Genomic DNA, 27,573 nt, shown 5'->3' on the forward strand with positions numbered 1-27,573 from the left:
GTGTGGTGGAATTAGCAGAAACATGTTTCATCTGCTGTTTGGTCTTTAGATTCTGTCAGTAATTAAAGCACCACCTGAGGTAGCGGAGTGCTGATTTGATGAGGGTTGCCAAAGATGAAGAGAATGGGCTTGATACAGCAAAAAAGACCATTATATCACCAGCTTATTGCACTATTGTGCATTCCTCCTATGGGAGCTGGGCTTGTGTTTTTTTCCCCCTCCTTTATCACCCACTCCGTGCTATCTCTCCCTTCCCTTTCTCTTGCATGCTCCTTCGCTCCCTCTTTCTGTTATACCCCCTTCACAACCTCTACTCCAGCAATAGAGCCTGTCAGCGCTTTTTACACTCTTAGTTGTCCCTTTGTTTTCTCTCAGTTACTGCACTTTCTATTTCTTTTCTTTTCCTATAGCACAGCTGAAATGTCGAGTAACCTTACAACCGTTCGCTGGAGCTAATTTATGTCTCTTTAGTCAGCGTGAGGAGTGTTTTCTTTGTGTTATTGCTCTTGCCATTGCTCTTGCCATTTAACAACTTCAGTCTGAAATGTAATGAAAGGATGACACCAAACCAAAATATTTGGACTTCATTGAGTCAGCATCCAAGTTATGTCCCTTTATCTGTATGATTAAATATGTATCACCAGCCAAACCAAGGATCTGTAATTGTAGACGTATGGGTCCTTTCAGCTCATTTCATTGTACTTTTTTCATTCTTCACCTTCTCAATTATAACCAACCTTTTTACTATATTCAGCCCTCGCTGCGGTCTTTTTACTGTTCTCTTTCCCATGGGTGCCTAGTTATAGGTAAAAGAGCGGTGCAAGATTAGTATGGCATGAAGATTTTCATTTAATTAACACCTGGAAGTGCCATTTCCTGCAGTATAGAGCCTTCAATCATGATCAATAAAGCTGCTCTTTTACTGTAAAGCTCATTTTTTTCTACACTATTGTATGTTAAAATATTAGTTTTCATTGTGTTCTGTTCAACACATTATTAAACCATTAATAAAAACTAATAACTAACCGGAGTCACCATCAGACAGTGCTTTAGCACTTATTTTGTGTTTCTGAAGTAGTGACAAAAAGTACATACGTACATAAAGTACGTACATGTCCATGGAAACACAGGATAATACGGCATCAGTATAGTCAAAAAACAAAACAAAACTGTGTTTCAGTACAAACTTTACATTTTGTCACCTCAACCGTCTCATCAGCTTCCTTTGGTTAGCTGTGCTATTTTAGTCAGAGAGGACCACATGAGCAAGAGGTGAACCATTTCAATAATTAAGATTTCTTCTCTCAAAAATACCTGCTGGTTCGTAGATCAGATACACACCGAACTAAACATAAAACTGTTAAGACCTGAGCACTTATCATGCATTTCTGTAGTGGTGACAAAAAGTAAAAAAAAAAAAAAAATATATATATATATATGTATGTGTATATATATATGTATATATATGTATATATATCTATATATATATATATATATATATATATATATTAGTGGTGGGCCGTTATCGGCGTTAACGTGCTGCGATAATGTGAGACTCTTATCGAGCGATATAAAAAATACCGCCGTTAATCTATTATCAAAATTGGGTTTGGAGCTGGGTCCTATAATAAGCAAACTGATGACTTTCACCATGATATTTTAGCGCGGATGTATACATAGCCGAATTGCACTGTAGGGGGCGAGAACTAGTTTTCGAACCTCTACGCGCCTGTGAATTACCCGAACTACCACACCAAACGTGATAGTCTTATCATGGATGCAGCCACGAAGCCGCAAGGCTTGCTTCAGGGAAAATTCATTTTTAAGAAGCTTCCCGATGGTGGCATTGACAAGACTAAGGTTGTGTGCACCTTATGCAATGCAGAACTGGTTTACTGTAGGAGTTCTTCCAGTCTCAAATACCACCTGAACGCAAAGCATCCCTTTGCTAATGCTGCGGATGCCGGTTCAAGCACTGATAAAACGCCGACAAAGAGTAGCCGCCAAACTTCTTTGTTTGAATGCACCCGAGGCAAGCCTGTCAGCACAGCTTTATCAGAGAAGCTAACTAATCTTCTCGCCCAGTGGATTGCCACTAGCTGCCGATCCATTAGCATGGTTGAGGACGAAGGGCTCGAGCTCGTTCTTCAGGCGGCCACGGGTGACCCATCTTATAAACTACCTGCGAGGCGAACTATCGTTAGGAGAATACATGACCTATACACCGCAGAGAAAGCCGCAAAGGACGCGAAGATGGTAGAGGCCAGGTGTGTTGCACTGACGGGGGACCATTGGACATCTGTAAACAACGACAACTACCTCGGCGTTACTGTGCACCTCATTGATGCCAGCTGGGAACTTCACTCCTTCGCCTTAGGTAAGTAACGTTATGCCATTTTAAATGACATTATTTAGCAATTGCTTAGCCTGTAATTGCGACGACATCACGAATTATCAACACGTTCTGTTTGCTTCTTGATTGCTATGGGTTTACTACTAGAAATGAACTTATTCTGATGTACTTTGTCTGTCCGTTAGGTGTGATGAAAACAGAGGAGCGTCACTTTGCAGAAGCGTGTGCTAGGCAGTTTCTCGAGGTCGCTAATCAGTGGGGGATCGCTGACAAAATCTGCACAATTGGAACAGACAGCGCTCCTAATATGATGGCTGCAGGAAGGATACTGCCTTTCGATCATTTGCCGTGTGTTGCCCATGTTGTACAGAGAGCAATTGTAATGTCACTTCGAGAAGGGGGCTTTGATGCAGCACTTGCCAAGTGCCGTAAAATGGTGGGGCATTTCAAACACAGTCCAGCCAACACAGACGAGCTGAAAGCCCAGCAAGCCTCGCTTGGACAAGATCAGGAGGCACTCGTACAAGATGTTCCGACACGGTGGAATTCCACCCTCGAGATGATCAAGCGCGTGGGGCGCAACAGAGACGCACTGCACACAACGCTGTCTCAACAGCAGCACCATCTGGCCCTCCCAACAAGTGCTGAATATGAGAGGTTGGCGAAGCTAGAGAAACTGCTGGAGCCTTGCAGGTATGGTTTACAAAGATAGCATGTTCATTAATTGCCGTACAATTTATTTTAAATGTCATTCACTTTTTATTTAAGAAACTCATGCCCTTAAATATCATCTGATTAAGGACTTGAAAACAATCTGCGTTAAATGAACCAGTCATTTTACTTATTTCTCTCTCTCTCTCTCTCTCTTTCTCTTTCTCTCTCTGTAGGTACATCACTGAGCTCCTTGGTGGGGATAAGTATGTATCCTGCTCTGTGGTTCTACCTGCCCTGTGCCACCTCCAGCACGAGATGAAGATCTCAGATGAGGATCCAGCCTATATTGTGCGATTCAAGGCTGCCTTCACCAAGGACCTCAGTCAGCGGAGGGAGAAATTAAACCTGGAGTGGCTTAAGGTATGGCAGAATGACCAGAAGATAATGGCATTGTTTAACTATTAGGCCTATAGACTGTTAAGCCACTAGATCAGTCAATGAATAGATGAATGACTCATGAAGAAATATGGAGGCTGGATTTGGAAAGTGAATTTTTTTAATCTTTTTTTTTTTTTTTAAATTCCTCAAAGGTGGCGACTGCTCTAGATCCACGGTTTAAAGACCTCAAGTGCTTGCCCAGAGCAGACAGGGAGGCAGTGTGGGCGAAGCTACTTGAGTTGGTGAAGGGAGAAGAATCTGCTGTGCAGCCACTCGGGGAGGAGAACACTGCGCCACCCAAGAAGAAAGCAGTGCTAGTGCTGGGATCAGACTCTGAATCAGATGAAGAAACACCAGCTGACAATACTGTGGAGAGGTACAAGGTAGAGCCCAGTGCCAGTCTAGATCAGTGTCCACTGAAGTGGTGGTCGGAGCACACTGCTGTTTATGGTAAGATGGCCCACATTGCCCGTAAATACTTGGGGACTCCTGCCACAACTGTCCCATGCGAGAGACTTTTTTCCTTAGCAGGCCATATTGTGCAGAAGAGGAGATCTAGTTTGTCACCAGAAAATGTGAACAAGCTGGTCTGCCTGAGTGACTGGTGGAAGAAGGAGAAGTAGAGCTTGGACTCATTAACAAAAAGCTACTGACTGTAAACAGTTCTTCAAGCCGTCTAACTATTTGTAGGCTTACAATTCAAATTTTCATGTTCAACTGAATAAACAGTTTAACACAAGTACATCTTATTGAATATGTTGTTTTTTTCATCACCAAGTATCAAAGTAGAACAGCTTTCTCAAGCAGTCAGTGATGCATTTTGCAAACTGATGCATTTTGGCTCCTGTTCTAATGCATCCCCTGGCTTAAGAAACCCGTTCTCAAAGACTTACTTTTGGTCAGTACTTAGGTATTTCGCATTCTGAACGAGCCATTTTAATCTAGATTAATCTAGATTAATTTCAAGATTTCAGTGAGATTAATCTAGATTAAAAAAATTAATCTATGCCCACCACTAATATATATATATATATATATATATATATCTTTGCTGTTTAAACCTTTAAGCTACATGAAGGCAAAATCTTTACCGCAACGGTAAGTTGAGTTGGAGTTCAGTGACTTCCTGCCAGACTTTATTAACACATTGCTCAATTCAACAATCATAAACATTTACTCCTTCTAAAATACGAAAGATTTGTTCACTCATTCGGCAAACATTCTGCAAAAGTTGCAGGCCAGAGCGCTGTTATCAGAGAAGCAAATATTAATATAATATAATATCAAGTCTGAATTTTAGAAAGAAGAAATATTAATTATTGCAACAGTTTGCCTCTCAAACCAACAGATAATGGTGAGGCAAGTTTGTGTTGAAATACAGTTCTTTTATGGATTATACTGACACCAAATTTACAAAAAGACTGTCCACATACAACACCCTTTATCATGTGTTTCTAGAGTAATGTGGTTTTACGGACAAGTAGGTGATGCAAAAGCACGTTTGCTCCCCCAAATCTAATAGTGATGGTGCAGCTGCTCCGTTTGCTCCATTGCTCTTTTACTGATTCTCCATCATTTTTTTCTTCCTCTGCCTTTAACTCTCTTGTGTGCTCTTTCACTCCTCCTCCTGTGTCAACTACACCTCTGCCAAACCCATCATTTCAGCTTCCTCCTCCTTCTCTTGCTCTCCGTTTCCTCCAAGCAACGTTTTGCCTTTCTAATTCTCTTTCTCTTCTTGTGTACCTCTCTATGCCCAGTTATCTGTTTCCTCTGTCAGCTCTTCCTCCATCTCTCTGCCTGGCTCTCCCCTTCTATCTGTGGTGGTGTGTATGTCCTGGCTCTGGCTTCTGTGGATATTAAGCTGTAACAGGCAATGCACTGCATTGGTCTCTGATGTATGTATGACCTGCTTTCCGCCAGACCCAATCTCCAGCAGCCAGCCTGCCTGCCTGCCTGCTTGCTTGCCTTTTCTGGGTTAGCCCCTGCCAAGAGTGGCAGTCGTCTTAGCCTGCGTCCTGCAGCCAGCCTCATGGTGTCAGGGGGAAATAACCCCGAACTGTGTTACACCAATACAGCTTTTATCTACGTACTAGGAGCAGGTTTGCATAACCCTGCATACATTTGAAACTAGTTTTTTCCCCAATACATTTATTGCCATTTTGCATTTTAACACATCAAGACATGTACAAATACATCGCTCCCAGTCACCCTCGTCTCACCCCAGTTCCTTCTGCCAACAGCCTTCACACAAGGCAATGCAAAAATAAAGTAATTCATATGAATAAGAAAATAACATAAACATTATTTAGCAAACCAGGTAAGTTAAGAGCCTAAATAAAAAAACACACAAAAATGTGAATAAAACAAATTAAGTATATATCAGATTCATATTACATGTAAAATGAATCATTATGTCTTAAAAGTGAATCACGAAGCTGGTGTACAAAAGAAGCTTTACATTATCTGGTCAAATCATTAATACTAATTCATCACGTCACACCTACATTATTATTTTCCATAAAACGTTTAAAGTTCCCCCAATTATGTGAAAGGCATCAGGCCTTCCTTTGATAGCAAAGGTTAATTTTTATAAGGTAAGACAGTGAAAGATGTTTTGGATATTCTGGTAGTTTGGCTGAAACTCGCTGCGATTATTTCTACAATTTTTTTTTAATCTTTGGGTAATCCCATAAAGAGTGAAGGAGTGTTGCCTTTATTATTATCACTACTGCATTTTACACATTTGTCTGGATTATTGGTATCACAATATTATGCTTGATCTATAAATCTGGTATTGATAGTGTGAACCTGGGTTTCATGGCATACCTGCTCTCATTCATTTAAGTTATCTAAGTCACCACACCAAGCAAGCCTACTACTCTCTGAGGACTCCTCCTCTGAGACTCCTTTTAAGTAGATTATACAATCCCCAACGTCAAAAATGTTGGACTGCTCTGTAAAACATAAATAAAAACATGAAACAATGTTGAACTCATCAACAATGAAGCCATGCTGTTGTAACTTTTGTACATGCTTGGTATTGTCTTCCTGAGAAAAAGCAGAAATGTCTGGATGGCAACATATGTTGCTCCAAAACCTGTATGAACCTTTCAGCATTAAAGGGGGCTTCACAGATGTGACAGTTTCCCATGATGCCATGGGTACTAACACGCCCCCATACCATCACAGATACTGGCTTTTGAAATTTGCCCTGGTAGCAATCTGGATGGTCCTTTTCTTCTTCAGCTCGGAGGATACAACGTCCATGATTTCCAAAAACAATCTGAAATGTGGACTCATCAGACCACAGCACACTTTTCCTCTTTCTGTCAGTCCATCTCAGATGAGCTCAGGCCCAGAAAAGTCAGTCAATCTACTCTTATTTCTCCAACATGGAGAGGGGTGGACATAGAAGTGAGAGATTTTGTGCCTTGGATACATAAAACTCTGCTACAAATATTTGAGAGAGAGAGCAAATGAAATGTGTAGGAATTTTATGTCATTTTTAATACTTACTAATGCAAAAAAATGTTAACAGTGCGTGACAATAGTCTTTGCATTATTTGCTCCATAATAATACAATCAAGTAGAGAGCAAAGCAAATGATTCACTTATGAGGACAGCAGAAGTACATAAAAATGTTTATCATTTCTCTTTGAAGTACTCTCTTTCTTCAGTCTCTTCAGTGTTTTTATGTCTTGCCCGCTCTCTCACTGCCTTTGTTATATATCCTCTAATCTTTTATTTGCTAAAAAGGGAGAGAGAAAGTCTCTGTTTTCCTGTTCCCAGCACTTCTTGGTGTTGCTGACATGCATCTGTTCAAATTAGCAGCCTCTGCGCAGTCCTCATAGCAACCAACCACTTTGTACTGTACAGAATGTGATGGAGACCCAAGCTGGTACGAGGGCGGCATGTGCACAAACATGCACACGTGCACCCGGGCTACACAGTCGGTTCATTATTTTGGGCTGAATACATCGCTGCCTTTAGCTTATCTGCAGATACAAAAGTTTTTTTTCTCTTCATGATAACCTGCTCCTGCTTGCTCAAAGTGAGATGAGCTTAAGGAGGTTCTGTGATTCACTCTTACCTCCTGCCAGTAGGGGGCACACTATCAAGATGCCCCACAGCAACCCCAGCAGAGGGCCGTCTGGTACACCGTGGATCCCGTGGGATCTTATGTTGAGTTGTTACTTGCCGTCTCGCTGTCAGGGTGGCTAGAATGTGCCCATGATTTCACCTCCCTGTTGTTCCTCCTGCATCCCACCCTGCTTGCATTGTTGTGCTACAGAAAACAGCGCGATCACCTGGGGCGCTACACAGCTTTGTTGATCAATGAGGCACACAGGACTTTTCAGAAGAGGAATAAACTCAAAAGCGTGGTGTGCTGGGAATTAGGGACAGTGCTTCATTATTTTGTGTGGCTATTGTAGAAGCCTATAGAGTTCATACCTCCTCAAAGTCACACTGATAAACAGTGACAGTGCACCGCTATGGCTTCGTTTACACTTGGCATTAACATGTGTCTTGTCTAACGTGTACAAGTGTGAATGCAACCAAGACACATTGGGATCCAGTCGCTCAGACCACAGTAAGAGTTAGTCTGGGTGGAATATAGCCTCATTCTCAACTGACGTCCTGTAAACACACATGAAAAAGCTGTAATGCAAATTACATGTTTGGGCTCTCTCACCTGCCAATATAATCAGCAGATGTTTCTGTACACACAGTGTGTTTAAACTGATTTAACCAGTGAACTAGTAGCTGCAAAATCCACAGATCCCCTTAAAAATGTGCAGTTTTGAAAGTTTTTGAGCGAGGAGAAACTTGATAAACTTTGCAAAACAACCATGAATGAGGATGCAATCTTATGTCAGGTGTGAGGTGACGCACCTGATGCATGTTAATGCCAGGTGTAAACGGGGCCTACGTTAAATCTGCCCTCATGGATGTTGGTAAGCAGAAGTTAAATAATGAATAAATGTGCAGAAAGCAGATGCTTCATTTGGTCTCCTGTTGGAATGTTTAATGTAGGGAAAGTCTCAAACTGTGCTCTCCATTAACCCCGCACCTACAGACACAGCTGTCCCATTCTCTAACCCTACCTCCTATAGGTGTCAACAGGCGCCTGTTTTATATTTTGCCATCCTTCATCACCAGCCAGTGATGATCTCCAACTGCAACATATTTCTCTCTTTTTTTTTCCCTCTTTCTCCAATCCAGCAACCAGCCACCCACTGGAGGCAAACAAAGATGAAAACAAAGCGGGAGAGCCATGGGTGGAAGCACGTACATGGTCCCTGTGGTCTCTCAGTCCAGTGGGAGCCAAAGCATATGTTTCTCATGCTGCTTTGAATTCACATTTGTTCCATATGCAACAAACACACATCATGAAGAAGAGGATAGGAGTTCCCTCCAATAAATCTGACAGTAGCTGGTACCCAACTCAGAATTAGATTTGGCTGTTCAGTGCTAATATTTTCAGCTATTCGTTTTCTTTTTTTTCATATAGACTATCAAGCAATGCTTTATTGAGCCGCCAGATTTTGTTGAACACGGATGTGCATGGTGACGGCGACGTTCACAACGTAAGCAACCCAACTAACCACGCTAATGATGTAGTGGGAATATGCACTAAATAACTAAATAACAAAAGCTAGAGACTATATTGTATGAAGTTGCTGTGAGCTGCAGATTCATCACTTTTAAGCAGAAGGTAGAAGATCATGTTCTCTCAGAGCCTTTCATCACTTCCTAACATACAGCGAGCAAGCGAACCCAAGCAGATGGAGATCCGTCCAGGCCTTCTATGAGAGATGTGCAGCAGCCCAGCCTGTGATTTCTCTCTCTGCATATGAGTAACTCAGGTGTCTAAGTTATTTATGCATAACTAACATAATTTTCTCAAGTCACTGAGCTTTCTATATAGTTTAAGAACAGTTTACTTACCTGTAACTCCCAACAGCTCCCCGTTTTCCTTCCAAACCTCGTCCTTTTTAAGGATATTCCCATAAAAAGGGTATTATGGATCATAAAAAGGTGCCGCTGCTCAACCATTTTAATAAGTCTCCCATCAAGGATCCCGGCATTGATTTTGACCAAAGAAAATAGGTTGCAGGTGAAGCGAGTGTGCAAAAACCTAGAAAGCAAAAATAGAGCCAACATCCTTGATGTAAAAACTGAAACAATCTGATGCTTGCTTGCTCATTTATTTGCACTCCTTCCAGTTAGGAAGTGGTGTTACCAGGCTGTAGTGCCTCTGTCTCAGAACTACTACTGTGGTGTCCAAAATTACCAAAAAGACCAAAATCTCCTGAGATGATTTCAGTCAGACTGATGATTTGAATCTTAAACTTTCAGGAGGCAGCTGTAGTTGATAATAACAGTGACTTCCATGCTGCTTCTCGATGCTGACTGACCACAAACAATTTAGATTTTTATCGTTTAACTGATGTGTTCATGTCTTGTTTTGCTGCACTGTTGCATTTACGATTTATAACTAATTCAGTGCTTGAAGAGTTCATTTTTCTTCGACAATCAGTGTGTTATTTTGTCAGTCACATTGTCTGACAGTCTCTTTGCATCTTGAGCTCCTCACATGCCAGTCCTGCAATCTGCACCTGGCAGCAGCATGAACGAGCATCTCAGATGCTCATCTGGCAGTCACAACACGCCTCCGCTGTGTTTTTCATATGACAGTTGTGACTCATAGCTCCGGTGACCTCTTTCCCCGGGGGGTAGCGAACATGATCTGTTCATCCCAACGCAGTCCTGATGGATTTCTCGCAAACTTGCTCAGCAGCACAGGTGGGTGGCGGGAATGAGGCGGGGGTGGTCCACACGGACGCTCCCAGAGGGCCTTGCCTGGGTGGAGGACGGCTGAGCCGCTTCATAACAAACGTGGAGCGGTGCGGACGAGATAGAAGCAACACATCAGTGTTATTTATGGTGTACAGGAAGATCATTACGGCCACTTCAATCTTAGCCTGATGGATGTCTCTAAGTGCCTCCTCTCTTGATCTTTAATGGTACCTTGTAATCAATGGAATACCTGACCCCCACTGCCCCCCTCAACTTAATCCTCCTGCCATCTTTATTTTTTTTAAAGAGGGGTCCACGTGGATTGAGTTTTAAAAGGAGGTAATTAAACCAGTGGCAGCTGAGAACTTATTATGCCGGTGAAAGAGGAGCTGCCTATATGTTGGCCCGCTGATCGTTCAGAAGTTATCTTTAATCCCCCATAACATTAAAGGCTGGCCATTCATCAAGTCACAGGGCAGCTTTGTGCACTGAAAGGCTCCTGTCGCTGCCTTTTTTCCTGGAACATAATTGAAATTTTTTCCCCACTCTTTTGCAGCAGCACTCTCCGGAGCACTTCACCTCAAATCGAAAACAAACCGGTATCAATAAATTAAGGCAACATCTCAGGATACAGTAAATTAACTATCGCTTCGGGGCCCTATTTCAAACCCTTTCCTCTGCCCTTACAAAGTAAAATTGTGAATATCAAAGCTCATTGTTTTTGTGGCGAGTTGCGGGCCCAGTAGACACATTTATCCAACTCATCGTAATTATAATTTTGTAATTAAAACAGCGGTCAAGTTGGGAGATCATGCAGAGGTTGCCGCTGTTGTTTAGCTGTATTTCTGCTGGCACACAATCATAGCCGAACTGCCAACGGCCACTAAAAGGATGTTTTCATGCTTTAAATTAGAATATTCATAAGCTGTGCAAATGGGTGGGATTGAAGAGTATTGTGCTCTCTAATACGAGGATAAAGGGCATCGTTTATTGCTGTGTTTTGCTGTGAAGCTTAAACAAAACAGAAAACGGTATATGATAACTATTTGTTTGGAGACCTCGATGACTAAAAAGTGCCAGCTCTTGGCCCCTTGGAGTTTTTCGTTCTCAATTAATATGTAAGTTTTCCAATATGTGTCTTCCAGCTTTTGTTCATTGAACATACTTTTCGGGGTTGGGTGCCTCGTGACCTGGCAGCCCACAGTCTCACATTAAACATGCAGAACAGTGGTACGATTATCACTGTTATTTATTCACATGAGAATGCTAATGTGGGAGACAAATCTGGTTCAGGCGAGGCCTGATAGAGCATGACTACCCCGGAGCTATATCTCCGGTCAGATGGGGATTGGGACTAGGGAGTTCTGCCATGTTCCCTTTGTAGTGAGTAACAAATGTTTCTGCTACTGATGTGGTAAAAGCTTTTCCTCCTTTGTCACCTTCGCTCTTGGTTGAGCCCTGGCATCCCAGCGCTCCGTCACGATACAGTTTGGCCTGGGAACCGGTGACCCATGTTATTGGCTGGCAAGGCTTCTTCTCTTGAATGGGGGTGGGCTCTTTTCCAGCCTTCGCCTCTAATCCGGCTGCCTTTTTCTGTGTTTATCAGTGACTCACGATGAAAAAGACCCATAGGTATCGGCGAACTGTAGGTGTTGTTGAAGAGACAGCTTGATGTATTGTGAAAGCTGCCTCTTCCTCTCAGTCTTTTTTGTATTCTCACCACTTGCCAGAAAGTTTTAGACAACATGCTCTTTCACTCTTAATCAAAGAGGAGTTGCGGGCCAGAAAGGAAGAGAGACAGAGTGTAAGTGAAAGAAGTTTGGCGGCTGAACAGCCATGAAATACAGCCCTCCAACGGTTATTGCTGCAGTAAAGGCAGATACATAAAATACAAAACAGAGACTGGCGTGTCTATTTATGGACCAGATTATCGGTGCATTAATCAGGCCCGCTATTTGGCACACGCTGTACCAACCCCCAGAAGCCCGGGTTACCCGAGTCTGAGGCTGCTTTATGGGCTGCGTCAGATCGATGGGTGATTCACTCACACTTCAGCAACAGTCAGATTACTTATGGATGAACTTTTCTGAAACCACAAAACTCTAACAATGATGTGATGCAGTCGAGCAGGAATTGAGTTGTTACCAGCTGCAACAGTGCGTGGCTGGAATTGTTTTCAACTTGTGGGTCTGTGTGCGTGTGTGTCATGGCAAAATGTGGTCCTGGAGACACCTATGGGGCTTTTCCGTTGTCACTTCTGGCCATGCTGAGTCAAACTGTGCCACACTGAGCTGTGCCAAGTCACAAGATGGACCATATCCAGAGTGGAACAAGCGTGTGCTGTGACACTGCACTGATGTCTGTGCAGGACAGCAGAGAGAAAGCCGTTATTATAAGTATCTATGTATTCAACTCTCAGTACTTTTGCAGCTTCTAACTGAATCTCTGTGGATTCAAGTTTACTTTCTCTTCCGCGTTGTTGTTTGTACTTCTAGGCATCAGCTTTATTTTTTTATTCTGTGGTTGGCTGTGTTAGCAAAGTCGTCGACTCATTATTTTTTGAAAATAATAAATGTAATATTAATAAATGCACATGCACAGCTGTCCACACTTATGACAGCACAGTATACGTGAATTGTGATCTGACAGGTACATTACTATAGCTGGTTGTGAACAGACCAGTTCAGCCTGATAATCTAATATCCAGATAATCTCTATCAATGATCAATCATTGATCTTAACCACTTTGGAGGTAAAACTGAAAATGTTGGTAATAAGAAGTTGAACCAGGAAGTTGATCTGCAAATTCTGATAAACATTTACAACAAAGAGTTTGGGTAATATCATAACTTTTGCCTTCGTTTCTCCACCAAATAAGTGTGATTTCTCGTGATTCTTGCCCTGCAGATCTCAGAAATTAACTTGGTGAAAATGTTCATTACAAATAATAGGTGTGAGTTAATGGGCCTTAAGAATTGAAAGGGTTAATTTCCTTCTGGAGCCAGCTCTGAGGCCTTGTCCATTATGAGGCATTGTTTAGGCTCTGTCAGTCTCGCAACAGTCTCCTCTGTCTCTCTCTGTCTTTTCTTTCTCAGCTCTCTCCCAGCCTCTATAATATTATCTCTCTCAGTGAGGCTTTAGGCTCTATCTCTGCTAATTAGAATTTAATGGACCAAAAGTGATTGGTGTACTTCCAGAAATAAAGTGGGCTATTCATATGTAAAGCAAACAAACAGTACTTGGTATAGAAGTATTGTTTGGGTGCGTCTCTTGCCAGAGTCACAATGACGCAGAGACTAGGGATTATACCAGGCTAAGAAGCATATTTAAATGCATGAGTTTTTTTCTGTTCTTTTATCGCACTTATTAGGAGCAAACACATAATCTCAGCAATTGAATGTCCTGTAATTTTTCTTCAGCATATATTTTACTTCCCGTCGTGTTTGCTTGACTTTGCTCTTTTTTTTTTTTTTTTTTTTTTTTTTTTTTTCTTACGCTATGGCCCCTGAGTGGGTGCCCATTCCACAGACCCTGAGTAATCATCATTATAAAATGATAAGAAGCGTACCCTGACTGCTCCCCGTGGAATGAAGCATTAGAGACATTTGTTCTTTAGGTCCTGCCCACACAGTGGTCTCACTGTCTCGCACACTCATTAACACTGTCTTCCTCGCTCTCATTTTTATTTTCTCCCCTCTTTTTTTTTTTCGCTCTCTGCGGTTCGTCTCATTTTCTCCCCGTGACTCTCGCAGTGTTCTCTGCCTCGCTAACGTTCGCTCACCTCTTCCCCTCTCCTTGTTTCACATGCTAGCATAACTGATGGCTCTAATTTGTGTACTTTAAAGGGCCAATTCATAGAAGGTACTTAGGCTCGATAAGGAAATTGAAATGAATGACGGCGGCCTTATCAAAACCCCTTCTCCCTCCCTTCCTTCCACTCATCCCTGGGCAAGTGAGAGGTTTCATTGCATTAGAAGAACGCCATCACAGCGAGAATATAAATGCAAATCTAAATGCCTTGACGCCATTGAAGGGCCCCTCTTTATAGAATCAATAATCATATGCAGACTTGCGGCAGAGAGACTAAGAATTACTACGAGGAATTGATATACACGAGGTTGTTTACATGTTGCTATAAGGGCGGGGGTGCACACACACACACACACACACACACACGGGGACTAGAGAACAAGACTGCTTACACACTGTGGCACTCAAAGATGCGCATGAACACAATTTTGTAAAAGGGTTTTTCAGAAAATATAGATTGTCGCTTGCTTTAATTCAACCATTAACAAGATACAGCTGGGTTGTTCTCAGAGTGTAAATGATGCTGTCCAATTTTCCATTAGCTTGAGTACATGAAGCAAGATGCATTTACTGTAAAGTGTCATGCTTATGATGCATAGGCATTCTGCATCTCCACACTGCAAAAAAAACTCTCTTTTACAATATAGCAACAATATTCTGTAATGTAAAGACAGTCTGTACTAAGCAACAAAATCTTAAAACTCAGGCTGTGACAAAAGACTATTAAGCCTTTAAAACTTGTGAAGACTTGATGTCCGCAATGGAACTAAAGTAATTCTGAATAAAGGTGCTTGACACTGATAATTTTTCACTTAATTGAGCAATAAATTAGTTAATATCTCAAAACCCGAATACACAGAAGGACCTGAAAATGTTGAATTAAGACATCAGCTGACACAATCATCAAGACATTTTCACAAGTTTCCACAGTTTTAGAAGCTTTTCTTATGGTACTTTCCCTTTGCACTTGACATTTCACCTAGAAAGACCCCTGAAGTTTTCACAAGATTTCTGACTCAGAAAGTTGTCATTAAATCAGTGCAGTTCTATCCGTGTTGCTATGGTTTTTGCATATGCACAAACTGTTGTATGTGCAAAATACTGCGTAATTTGTTGTTATCAAGCACAAAAATTTTTTTTCCGACTTGTACTAGAATGCGGTCAGCTCTGATGTAATCTCATTCCCACATCTGACTTGGAACATATCATTAATTTCATAACTCACTCTTTGGCGTTTTGTCATAAGTTTTCAAGCTCCTGTATCTTTTACTCAAACTGGCCTTTCTGGATGCTAGTAATTGTGGTGACCGAGTGTTGACACCTGTGCTGCACAGCCATTTTAACAGTGATCCTGAAAATATTCCAGCACAAGTTCAGCGCATCCTCTTAAAACAGGTTCTCAAAGTTTAGCCCACCGACTGATGATGACCCTGAACCTGACATGAAAAGCATGTGTTATATTTTAATCATCATTCCAATACTTTCAGTACCCTACATTTAATACACTACTTGCCTCATACCATGACCACCCCCCAGCAGGATCAGCTGATATAGCTCATGCATGAATGTACTAGACCGCACAAATTAAACAAAATAAAGACATTCGCAGAGTTGTTGTCTCGACTAGATTGGTCTGATTCATGAAAAGAGCAAAGCCGTCTTTTAATAAATGCTTGGGACATTAGTATGACAACCATGTTATCCACTTCTCAGACATATTTCTCATCAGCTCTAAATTAAAGATAGATTATCTTAGAATTTCCTACGAAGACAGATCAAGATCAGTTACCTTGAAACAAATTTAATAACCTCATGCAAATGATGCTTGACAAAATTGTTTATCCTTGATGTGAAAAGACAAGATTTTGTTATCTTAAACCAAGATATTATGACTTTCTTTTCCCCATTTTGCAGTGTTCCTGTAGATACTGCCACGAGCAGAGCCCCGACGTCCTCTTTCTTCAGGCAGATAATCAAGTAACCCCTTAATGTCGTGTGATATCTCTAAATTTAGCAGAGCATTGTCAGAGCGTATAGGTCTCTGCACATATCTTTATACAGCGGTGTCTAGTGAAGTGCAACGGCATGTTTTGACGCCCCGGCCCGGCTCAGCACGGCCCAGTGCCCAGTAATCACTCCGCTATTGGAGGGCTGGCATCAGCGGCTGCGCCCTCCTCACCCCCACCCACAGCCCAAACAACAGTCAGAGAGCTCTTGACAAATTGGTGCGAGTTAGCCACTCCTCAGTTCATTGCACAGCCCTGAACGCTAGCGAAACAACAACAACAAAATATAAAGGCACATAAAAGAAAAAGAGAGCATAGTCAGTTTCTGTCTCTGCCGGCTGTCTCCTCGCCCCCTCTTTTTTTTTTCTTTCACTCTCTTGTTCTTGATCCCGCTAACCCTCAACTCTTTCTCTCTCCACCTCACCCACACACACACACACAGTCCTCAGTAGAAGTGTTTGTGCTCCACCTCGGCTCTCTCACTGTGTCATGTTCAGAAATCAATCAGGGGTTAAGCTCACACCTTCTAACGAGCTCTTCTCAGAGGTACGCCTCAGCTGCGTGCTCGGGGCGGCCTCAGCCAAAGGTACAAACGGCCGGGAAACACGGCGCGGAGCCGGCGAGACGTGCGGTGAAGAAAGACGGAGCGGATTGGAGAAATGAGAGGGCGAAGTCTGAGGTCTGATGGATATGGAAACGGAGAGAGGGTTTGTTCAGGCAGAACAAAAGGAAGGAGGGATGGAGACAGATGGAAAAGAGGGGAACAGGGGTGAGGGTATTAGTCAAGGTGCTGGGCCTCCCGCCTCCTCCCCCGCAGCACACAGGTGTGTGCTTCACCAGCCCCTCATTAGATATGCACCTGGGCCCTGATGGTGAAAGGTGTCGAGATGAACTGCACTCTTAGAAACAAAGAAATACAGGTGCTAACTAGAACCATTGAGGGTTCTTTGGTCTGTCCTGTAAGAATACCCTTTTTGGTTCCTATGTTCAACTTGGAACCCTTTCAGTGCCCTTTTCCATCAGATTAGTTCTGGTTCTTGAATCAGTTCTGTTCAACATCCTTGGAACCTTGGTACTGCAAGTTCCCAAGGGAACCAAAGTTGGATGCCTTTTATGCAAATGCTCAGATTGGTGCAGGGTGTTCTACCAAGAACCTTTTTATATTCCAAGGGATTTACCTAGAACACACTTGGGGTATTTTTTTTGTAGAACCTTTTTATATTCCGAAGTATTTATCTGGAACCCACCCAGGGCGGTATATAACAATAACAATCCTTGAAGAACTCTTTCTTCCAAAAAGGTTCTTAACAGAAACGATAGTCAAAGAACCCTTGACAATCCCTATATTTAATAAAGCATTCATCAGAAGCAAAAGGTTCTGAGTTGAACCTCAGCCCTTCCGCAGGGAACCTTTTAGAACCGTTATTCTGAGTGTGGGGCAGCATGGATGAGTTGTCCTCATGCAGGACCGAAATAAAAACCCATCCTGTACTATGAAGTGCATCAAGCAGCAGCCATTTTGTTTTGGAAAACATTCCCCCACCTCAAGAAAGTCAGGAGAGCTGCTTCTCTTACCCGGGGTTTATTTCCTTGTAATTCGTTTTATCGTTGTTGTTCTGCACCTCAGCCCAGCTGTTCTCATCGAGACTGGCAATTAATGTAATTTATTCTTTTGTGAGTTTAATGGCCTTAGGTGAGACCGAGACACAACAACAGCGGAATGAAAAATGCTGGCTGCTTGACAAAGGGTTTTTCCGGGCTGGGGCTGAGGCCTGCGCAGGAGTTTCTTTGACAAATACCGAGCCCTGGGAGCCTTCGTCTCACAGTCGGAGAGGAATTCTCCCGGTAAACAGGCTCCAGCCTTGTTCCTCCACTAAAATAAGATGGGAAGGATTAAAGGTGAAACACAGGTAACACTTGAGACAGCAGAGTAGAAGTTGGCTTTTTTTCTTCCGCTTGGCCCTCCCTTCTTCCTTTCTACTTTAGTCTTTTCTTCGCTTGCTTCCTGTCTCTTTCATTTTTATTTTTATCCATAGATGAGTGACTAAAGCTGTCAGCGTTTAGACCGGGTTAAAATGTTGACAGACAAAGAAAATCACTCCCTTCATACTTCCTTATCCCTTTAACTGTTTCCTTCTCAGCACCACAGTCTTATACCCTTAGAAAAAAGGGTTCCAAAAGGGTTCTTCCTGAAGGGCTGAGATTCTACCCACAGCCCAACCCAATCTATTTTTGAAATATTGTTTGTCACAGGTTCTTTGTAAGACTAAGGGTTCGATTAAGAACCCCTTTCATCCAATGAACCCTTTTTGGGAGAAAAAATTCATCAAGGATTGTTGAAATAATTTAAGAACTTGTTCATCAAGGGATCCCTCTACCATAATATAAAGGGTTCTCTGTTGAAGCTCCTGGGTGGTTTCCAGATAAAACCCATGGAATATAAAAAGGTTCTCAGTAGAACCCCCTTGGTGTGTTTTAGATTAAACCCTTGGAATATTGAAAGGTTATCAGTTGAAACCAAACCTTGGTATTTAAAAAGGTTCTCAGTAGAACCCCCTGAGTGTTTTCTTGATGAAACCCCTGGGATATAAAAAATTCTCAGTAGAACCCCCAAGTGTGTTCTCCATAAAACCCTTGGAATATAAAAGATTTCTGGGTAGAACCTCCTGGTGGTTTCTTGTTAGCACTCTTGGAAGATGGAGAGGGTTCTGGGTGGAACCATTACATCATAGAAGGGTTCTCTGTAGAACCTCTCATAGGGGATTCTGGGTGAAACCTTTCACAGATGGTTCTAGATACAACCCTTTATGCTGGGTTTAGTTGTAGGCAGAACTTTCTGAAAGGTGGGACCTTTACAAAATCAGGAATTAAAAAAGGTCTGTGTGAGGACAAACCAAAGAACCCTTTATGGTTCTAGTTAGCACCTTTGTTTCTAAGAGAGTAGCCCTCGATTTCAAAAAGTTATTTATGTGTTTTTTAAGCGGTGTAACTATGTGTCAAGTGAATAATATTGATATTGACAGGCTGATATGTGGTGTAACTACACTGTATAATTATTGACAGCGTACCGCTGCTCACTGTCACATGATCATTGAATCACTGTCACACTCTTCAAAGCTGTTGCGTTACCGTAATTGCTGCCTGGATGATCGTGCCACTGTCACCCTGAAAGAGAGACCCGTCTTATCACCAGCGAAATGCATCATGGGACGAAAGTGATTGCTCAGAATTGTAAGTGATTAGAGTTTGTCTAGACGTCTCTGGGAGTGATTGGATTGATTTGATGCCAGGGGGTAGATCGGACACTGGCACAGAATCGCTTTTAACTCTTTGTTCGGCTGGGACTTCTACTACTGACATTTCTTTTATGGTACCCTGCATATCAGAGGTAGTTTTTCTGCAATAAAGTCATCATATTTATTTCTATTGATAGTTCTAGTAGCTTTTACAACTAATCAGTCATTTTGTTTGCTCCCAGTGGCCTGCACTGTGAAAGACGAGCCAGAATTCCTGTGCATATGGACACAGAGAGTCACTTAGTACGTGTAGTTTTTTTCCTTACAAAAAAACACTTTTACAGTATGGTTTGGCTGTGCATGAGGGAGTACCAAAACTGTCAACGGCCCGTTCTCAGTCTAAATCTTTCTTTCCCAACCGTCTCTGTTAAGGCTGGGATACAGGCATCTCTAAACTCGTCTTGGTAGTGAACGTCAGCGTGGACGGATGTTAATTTAGGAAAGACTAAGTCTGAAAGCGCTCTGGCACTTGTGTTGGATTGCAGAATAACAGAACGTACGACTCGTCCTCAGCCCTGAACGACAGAAAAGGGCAATTGCTAATAATGCTGACATTAGCTACTGATTATCCTACATTTAGGAGTCACCTTTTGTTTAGTATTGAAGGGTGTGTGAACCACCCAGTTTTACTGTGAGGTTGGCACTTCTGGAGTGCTGTGGCCAGTGACTGTGGCTAACATTTAACTAGTTGTTGGTCAGTAAATACCTCCAACCTATTGGATGGCTGCTTGTTAAACCACGTTGTCTAATTTTTCAATTTCCAAATGTGTTCAATACAGAATACGGGTCATGTGGGTGTGGAGGTTTTGGAGGCATGCAAACTCATCACTTTTCGACAGAAGTCACAGCTTTGAATCTAAAATATACTGATGAACACTTTTTACATTTTAAATGATCATGGCCAGAAAAATACTAATTCTGATCTAATAATAAAGTGTCAATTATTTGGTCTATCCTTTGCTATCATCCTGAAAACTCAATTTTGTCCTGTTTTCTTTCGCTTGGATGCATTACAGGATATAAACATAACACGTGGTGATTAATACTTTGTACTTCATTTTGCTCTGTCCTGTAATTCTGTTAGCTTGTGACCAGCACCACAGTAATCCTAAAAGTCATCAGAAATATCTTACTTTATTTGATGTCGACACATCATTCTCAACTTTCCTCCCCCTGATCAGCTTGTCTGTGTGTGTTTCAGAATGGTTTAAGTGCACCTTTGATGGATGAGTGCTCATTAAAAATAAAAAAGTAATTATGACTGCAAATAATTACTTCTGTTTTTAAGTAATTAGTAAAATAATATATTTAATTAGTAATTGATTACATTTTTAAACTAACTCGCCCAACAGTGATGTTGGTACATTTTAAAGTAGAAAAACAAACAAACAGATAAAGCTGTAATAATAGTATTAGGTTATTGGTTAGTAAACATGGAAAATATGATGTCATATCTGTTTTATTGGCATTAAAGAGGTCTGTGGTGAATGAATGGCTGCATTACTCGTAACATTGTTGTTGTTTGCTAATGGTCCTATATATACAGTACAGACTTGACAAAGTGCCCTTGGCATGTCCGAATTAATGGTTCTGTAAGATTGTGTCTGGTTGTGTCTGGAAAGGAGGAGAGAATGCTGCCAAGTGGCTCCCATCCAGCAGCTCGAAGACATCGGGTGTCATAAAGTGTACTATACTTTAAGTTAAAGCACCTCAAAACAGGTCGTTTAACTATTGCAATTAACATTAAAATGATCCTCTTCCACTTGTGACACCATGTTCAGAAATGAATTAGAATGTAGCCGACATCCTTTTATAGGTTAAAAGGGATAATTTACCTGATGCACACATCAGAGGACTCTATTAGGCTACTTGTAAATCCATTCATCTGTTTGGGGATGACTCATTTCCCTTCCCGTGCAGCCATAACTCTCCCTACTTGCCAATCAAGCACATGTTCCACTTTAGTAGACGTGTGGCTCTCATTTAACCATATATTACATTCTACGATCCATCCAGAGGAAAGAAAGAAAGAGAATCGGTGCTGTTTGATTCTTTCAAATGTTCTAATCAGGTTTGTCAAATTGCTTTTAGCGCGAGGGAAGTGATTACAGAAAAATCTGTGTAACAAGGCAAAATCTGCACTGGAAAAAAAAATCACACACACACACAGGATGTTTTCTTCCACTTAGCTCATTTGTCATGCATGGAACAAAAGCAGAGAGGGGTTTCAAGGACAAGGTTTTAGACACGTCTGCTCTATTGATTGGTTAACGAGCCTGCATTCAGACCACTTCCACATCGAGGGGTGAGCGCCGCACAGACACAATGGAGCATATTTCCCCTGCTCACAATGCGGGCACGCGGCGGCCGGCTGCCTGCTGAGGAAGCAGGCCCACACTCAGGCCCTCTGCCAGGGGGGCACTGCCAGGGGAGAGGATAGAGAAAGGGAGAAGGAGGTGTGGAAGAAGGATGGATGCATGGAGAGCAAAGGGAGGGGAGACAAGAGGGAAGCTGAAGGGAGAGGGATGCATGGAGTACAGTGGAGACAAATGCTAATAAAGCAGAAGAAAGAATTAGAGGTAGTGGCGTATAAAAAATGAGAGACGAGGGGACAAGGAAGGGTTGATGAAGATGAATTAAGACAAAACAAAAAGAGCGAGCTAAAATATTTAGGAATTGAGTCGGTGAAAAAGAGCTGGCAGATAATTTGTTTGCACAGAAGGAAATAGTAATGTTGTAAGAAGAGAACACTGAAGGTTTACAGACAAGAGGGTTGCTACAGGCAAAAAAGTCCCGAAGTAAATGATGCATAAGGTGAAAACGGACAAAGCGATGTACTTAGGAGGAGTTTATTATGATGAATATTTGACCATGATATTCACTGTGAGAATATCTGCGGGTTTTGGGCTGTCGAACAGACAAAACAAGCAATACGATCATGTCACCTTGGGCTCTGATTTGACACTTTCTCACTTCCAACTTGTCAGTGGTCAGTAACCTAACGCTTCAAACTACGGCGCTTTAGGCACATACTTTGCACAAGCAGTGCTCCACGGTCAAGTGAGCAAAAATAAATATGCGATGTCTGGGTGGGTTTCCAAAGAAAGGCACAAAAGCTGCTTGGGTGTAGGCAACAAAACTACTTGTTCAGGTTTAGGAAACAGAACTACTTGGTTTGGTTTAGGAAAAGATTATTGGGTTAAGATAATTATTATTACTTTGAAAGCTTTGTTCAGAAGAAGAAAAATTAATTTAACTAATATAGGACACTGGGGAGTGTGAACACTGGGTTTGCTGTAACGCTGTCAGTTTTAACTTTTAGAAGTTTTTTCTATGCTAATATTAAACCAACTTGATGCTTTGAAGGGACAACAAGTGCACTGCCAATGAATATTAGCTTAGAAAACGCAACATTTGCCAGATTTAATGTGTTCTCTGATAAAAGCCACGCCAGTCTCTGGTCTGGTCTGGTCTCTGGTCAGTCTCGGCCTTACTAATGCCTCCATTAATATCAAACAATAATATGCACGATCATATTGTAAAACATGTTGTTCTACAATAATCTCTCACTTCTGTTGCTTTAAATTACGTTTTTCTGATAATAATACTTCTACATTTAAGGACGGTGTTTTATATTGTAGTACTGGTACTTTAGTAAACAATGTGAGTGCTTCCTCCATGACTGAAAAATACAGAGGTAAAAACTTTTTAAACAAGTCGAACAGCTCCTGTAAATGTCATGATACTTCATTATCATTACTAGCATTTTGATTGATTTTGCATGTTGTTGCATGGTATATGTATATACAATATAAATCTAGAGAAACTAGTAACTTTAGTTGTTAAATAAATGCAGTGCAGTATAAAGAATAATATTTACCTGTGAAATTCATAAAAGTCACATAGAATTAAAGTGCCTCAAAACTCTGCCTGACTGAAAGAAAGAAATGGTAAAACTTTAATAGAAATATTTTGTACGGTGCACAACCTGCCCTCTCCCTCCAGCTTTCTGTTTCCTCTGGCCTGAACCCGTCCTACCCCACACTACCTACTGTCCTCAAGTCTTTAAAAATACAGTCCGTCTTGTGTGCTTGCCTTCATCGCATGTGACACAGTGCTGTTTCCAGCTCTCGCTGGTTAGCTGCACTGTGTCCTCCCTAGGCTTGTCTAAACTGTCTGCCTCGCTGCCTGCCTGCCTGTCCATCTGTCTGTCCGGGTCTCAACTTGTCCTGCCTGTCTTTGTCTGTATGTATCATTGTCCTTTTTCTCCAGCTTTGCCTTTATCAGCCTGTCTCTGTCTATTTTCTCCTTCCTGAATGTCTGTTTTTATTGTCTGTCACTAGCTGTCTCGTCTCATTGCTTTGACTTTTCTGATTGTTCTTTTTCTTGATTCGTTTCGGGTTGAAGCGAGGACCAGTTCCCATCAGCAGTGCTTTCTGTCATTTCGGGTGAAAAGTGACAAAATGTTTTATTAAAGTGCTCCAGACTAGTAGCACATACATTTTTCTGCTGCTATCTGTGCACAGTCAGCGACCCAAAATAGCCTCTAAAATAGTTTTCTAAACTAACATTTTAATGAAACATAATTGTACACGAGGGCAGTGATAAAATAAGTACTAGGAGCTTTAAATTGAGTAAAAGTAGAAATACTTTAGTCTAAAATTACTCTGTAACAAGCAAAGGTGCTAAATTCAACATGTTGAGTACAGACGTATTATCAGCAAAATGTAGTTAAAGTATCAAAAGTAAAGGCACTCATTTTACAGAGTAGCTCCCTTCACTCCCTTCTAAGGGTGCTAACAAGAACCCAACCATAGAGAACCCTTTTATAATCTAAGGGTTTTATCTAAAACCCACCCAGGTTCAACTGAGAACCCCTTTACATTATGGTACAAAGAACCCTCAACGAAAGAGATTTTCAAGGATTTCAGCAATCATCGAAGAACTCTTTCTCTACAAAAAGGGCAAATAATTCTGGTGAGTGATAAGTAGTGACAAGTATATCATGTTTTTATTCATGTTAAATGTAACTACTTACAATCGGTGCAAAATAAATGCAGGGAAGTTAAAGTAAGAAGTAGCATAAAATAGAAGTTCTCAAGTAAATTACAAGTATGTCAAAATTGTACTTAAGTGCAGTATTTGAGTGAAGGTACTTAGTTACTTTCCAACACTGCACAAGGGGAAATAAAGTAGCAAACACATGTGAATGTGACGGACACAGGAGAGACAGTTGGGGTGAAAGAGAGAAAGGAGGCAACACCTCCAGACTTGATTTGCTGCCCCCTCTCCCTGCTACACTGCCAGCTCACTCTGTACTTCAGTCCTGGGGAAAGGGGTCACGAGCTCAACTCAACACTCAGCGGCTAACCACCTTTTTTTTGTGTGTGTCTGGTGGTGTCGTGCGCCTGTGTACGGACCACACAGCGAGCTCTCAGCGCCCCCACCCCGCTCCCGTACTCAGATCTCATTTTCGTGGGCCGTAAAACATTGAGTTGTTAAATTTCTTTATGCGTCCTGCTCCCCTCGCGCCCCAAGGGCTCCTGGTGCGTTTTAAATTGAATGATTGCCTGCAGCTCTCGGATTGTTTAACCTCTGCAGTGGCACCAACTCCTCTGTAGGACTGTATTTTTAGAAGTTTTGCTCACGTTTCCCCTTCTCTCCACCTGAGGTAACACGATGAAAAAAAAAAAATGAACGATGGCCGTTTCTGGGGAGGTCCTCCGTTGCAGCCGTGCTCGACTGAAAGAGCAAAAGCGCCTGGAGCTGTGCGTGTGCGAGAGATTGTGCGAGTGTGCGTGCATGCAAGCACGTGCATGTGACAATGACTACCGTTTTCCTTATTTATGACCCTCACCTCCGTCCAGGCTGCCGATTTGTCGGAGGAGCGGAGAGAGGGGGAAGCGGGAGGGGGAAAAGGAGAAAAAAAAAAGCAATCGGGCGATTCCGAGGTGAGCGCTGTTCCGGGCCCGTTAGCTTTTATGGCCCACTAAAGAAGAAGAGACAGAGAATGAACATCCTTCCTGTCTTGATTGACTTCTCCTCCTCCGCTGCTTCCCCAGCTCCTTCCACCGGCTCCTTTTTCTCAACTCTCTTAAGTAGCAATAATGGACATTCTCATATCTACCCCAGAAGCATTTCTTCAGGCAATAGGAAACCAGCAAAAATAAGTACGACAAATTACCTCCCATAATCATACCTGCTATATGAGGTTATTATTGTAGATTTAAACAGCTACACTTTGATGTCACACGTGGGGAGACGGCCTCTCGGGCCTTATCGGGTAAAGCCAGATATGTAATAAAGAGCACGTAAGTGGTAATTACACACTGATAACTTTGGCAAGGACACAAAGAGGGTTTTGATGTGAAGTTGTAAATGTGACATGGTGGTCATGTCCTGCAGCCCCCGAGGCAGTCCCCCCCCCCAGCTATAGGCTTATAAACCCCACCGCAACCTCTGCTTTGTTTGGTCACACTTTTACTCGCCTCCTCATTAAGTCTTATTAGTCTTATTTGGGCTGCGATAGTATGGATTGTTTTTTTTTAACCACAGTGACGAATCAACATGATCCTTTCTTTTCTCATAATTGAACTGCAGTGTCTACTTGTGGAGACACTGCACTTGAGACAAATCCAACACCGCATGTCTTTTGTAGTTATTTATCCATTTTTTGGTCTTGAAAACGGTTGCTAATGTTGTTAGCATGTTGTTAGCGGCCCACTTGCGAGATGCTTTGGGTTAAGTCTGCCGACCAATCAGAGGCTGTCTTCCTGACTTGTGCATGACAGTTCTGAAGTGAACATGAACATGAGTCGACCCTTCAAAGTAAAATTTGCGGTTATCGTAGTCTTATCATTCTTCCTTCCTGTTTTTGTGTACTCGTGTTTTGCAGTCCCACGCTGCTTGTGTTATTGTGTGTTTTATGCGATGTATGCACATCTCTCTGCCACTGTTTATTTGTATTTGTCGGCAGTTTTTGACAGCATCTTGTGTGGGTTTGTGGCTTATATGAGTTTACCATGCCCTCCATTCCTACGGTATGCAATATATGAGAGTGCAGGGGAAAGAGCCGGGGCCACGCTTGTGATTCAATGCGCACACCCCCATGGACCAAAGCTTAGGGGAGTGCATGTGCTGATGAAAAAGTAATGTACTGTGTCTGCAAGGTACTGCTTGCTTTTCCCCTCTCGCTTCTTCGACTCCAAAACCTCGTCTCCCATACCAGCCTGGGACCTCTTTAGCTAAAAACGGCTCCCCAAAATGCATTCCTGTCGGTTTGTCTTTGTCTCTTTGTCTTTCTCACGATATTTCTGAGGGAGAAGCCTGTTTAAGATATGATTATGAATACAGTATCACGGCTATAAAAAAAACACTTGTCTGAGTAAGCGTTAATGTTCTCCCAAGTGCAGGAAAGAATCAACAATCCCATGATCATTGAACATTTAGCTCTGAGAATCTAAGAAAAACATGTATATCACATTGAGTGCAGATATTGTGACCGTGCTTGTGGTTACAAATATTAAAATCAACAAATGAGCAAATATAAAATACTATAGCTATAGGCAAACAAGCACAAACATGATGATCATACAGGTTGATTTGGAAGAAAAAATTGAGGCTAACCACAGACTTACAACTCAAACTATCTATTTACTATTGTAAAGATCAAGTGTGAACTAATATAATTTGTGTTTTTTGTAAGAGATTATAAACATTTTTCACAGCTGCCATTTTGACATGAAATAGTCTGGTAAACACAGGTGTTACCAATGATACTAATTTAGGTTCTCAGAGAGCCACAGTGCTGCTATTTAACATGTTGATTCACTGGAAAGACTCTTCTACACTAAATGAAATGGGACCTTAATCAGTATCATTGGTAACACCTGGGTTTACCTCACTATTTCATATCAACATGGCTGCCGTGAAAAAGGTTTATTAGCAGTATCACATGCACTCACTTTCAGTTTTTACCTCCAATTAAAGTGGTTGTAAATGTGGAAAAATCTGTCATCTTGTTTACAACCCATCAGATCCCCTGACTGCTATTGATTTTTGTACCGTTAGACCACCTTTTGAAACAGGAGGTGGGTCGACCCGAGGGGCTGTCAAACAGTTTTAGGGGAGGCTCAGTGAATGGTAGTGAAAATTTGCCATTACTTGCTCAATTAGTTATTACATTAGTTGAGGGGTTGAGGAGTTCAGGAGTTCA

At 41.9% G+C, this 27,573-nt stretch overlaps 1 protein-coding gene across 1 annotated transcript; it reads left to right on the top strand.

Moving 5' to 3' along the window:
• Positions 1-1,515: 1,515 nt before the first annotated feature.
• LOC146305582 (E3 SUMO-protein ligase ZBED1-like) lies at positions 1,516-4,437 on the top strand. The gene is made up of 4 exons (XM_084712476.1): positions 1,516-2,377; positions 2,539-3,046; positions 3,241-3,427; positions 3,598-4,437. The coding sequence occupies exons 1-4, from the start codon at positions 1,774-1,776 to the stop codon at positions 4,066-4,068; spliced, it is 1,770 nt and encodes a 589-aa protein (XP_084568602.1). The 5' UTR covers positions 1,516-1,773; the 3' UTR covers positions 4,069-4,437.
• The last annotated feature ends 23,136 nt before the right edge of the window (positions 4,438-27,573 follow it).

Source organism: Lutjanus erythropterus, chromosome 23 (genome assembly GCF_056507025.1).
Source record: "Lutjanus erythropterus isolate fLutEry1 chromosome 23, fLutEry1.hap2, whole genome shotgun sequence".
Lineage (NCBI taxonomy): Eukaryota > Metazoa > Chordata > Actinopteri > Lutjaniformes > Lutjanidae > Lutjanus > Lutjanus erythropterus.

Excerpts from the sequence above, each read along its gene's own strand:
- LOC146305582 (XM_084712476.1), top strand. The coding sequence starts at position 1,774 with ATGGATGCAGCCACGAAGCCGCAAGGCTTGCTTCAGGGAAAATTCATT. Across the intron at positions 2,378-2,538 it reads ACTTCACTCCTTCGCCTTAG|GTGTGATGAAAACAGAGGAG; the intron begins GTAAGTAACGTT and ends TCTGTCCGTTAG. Across the intron at positions 3,428-3,597 it reads TAAACCTGGAGTGGCTTAAG|GTGGCGACTGCTCTAGATCC; the intron begins GTATGGCAGAAT and ends AATTCCTCAAAG.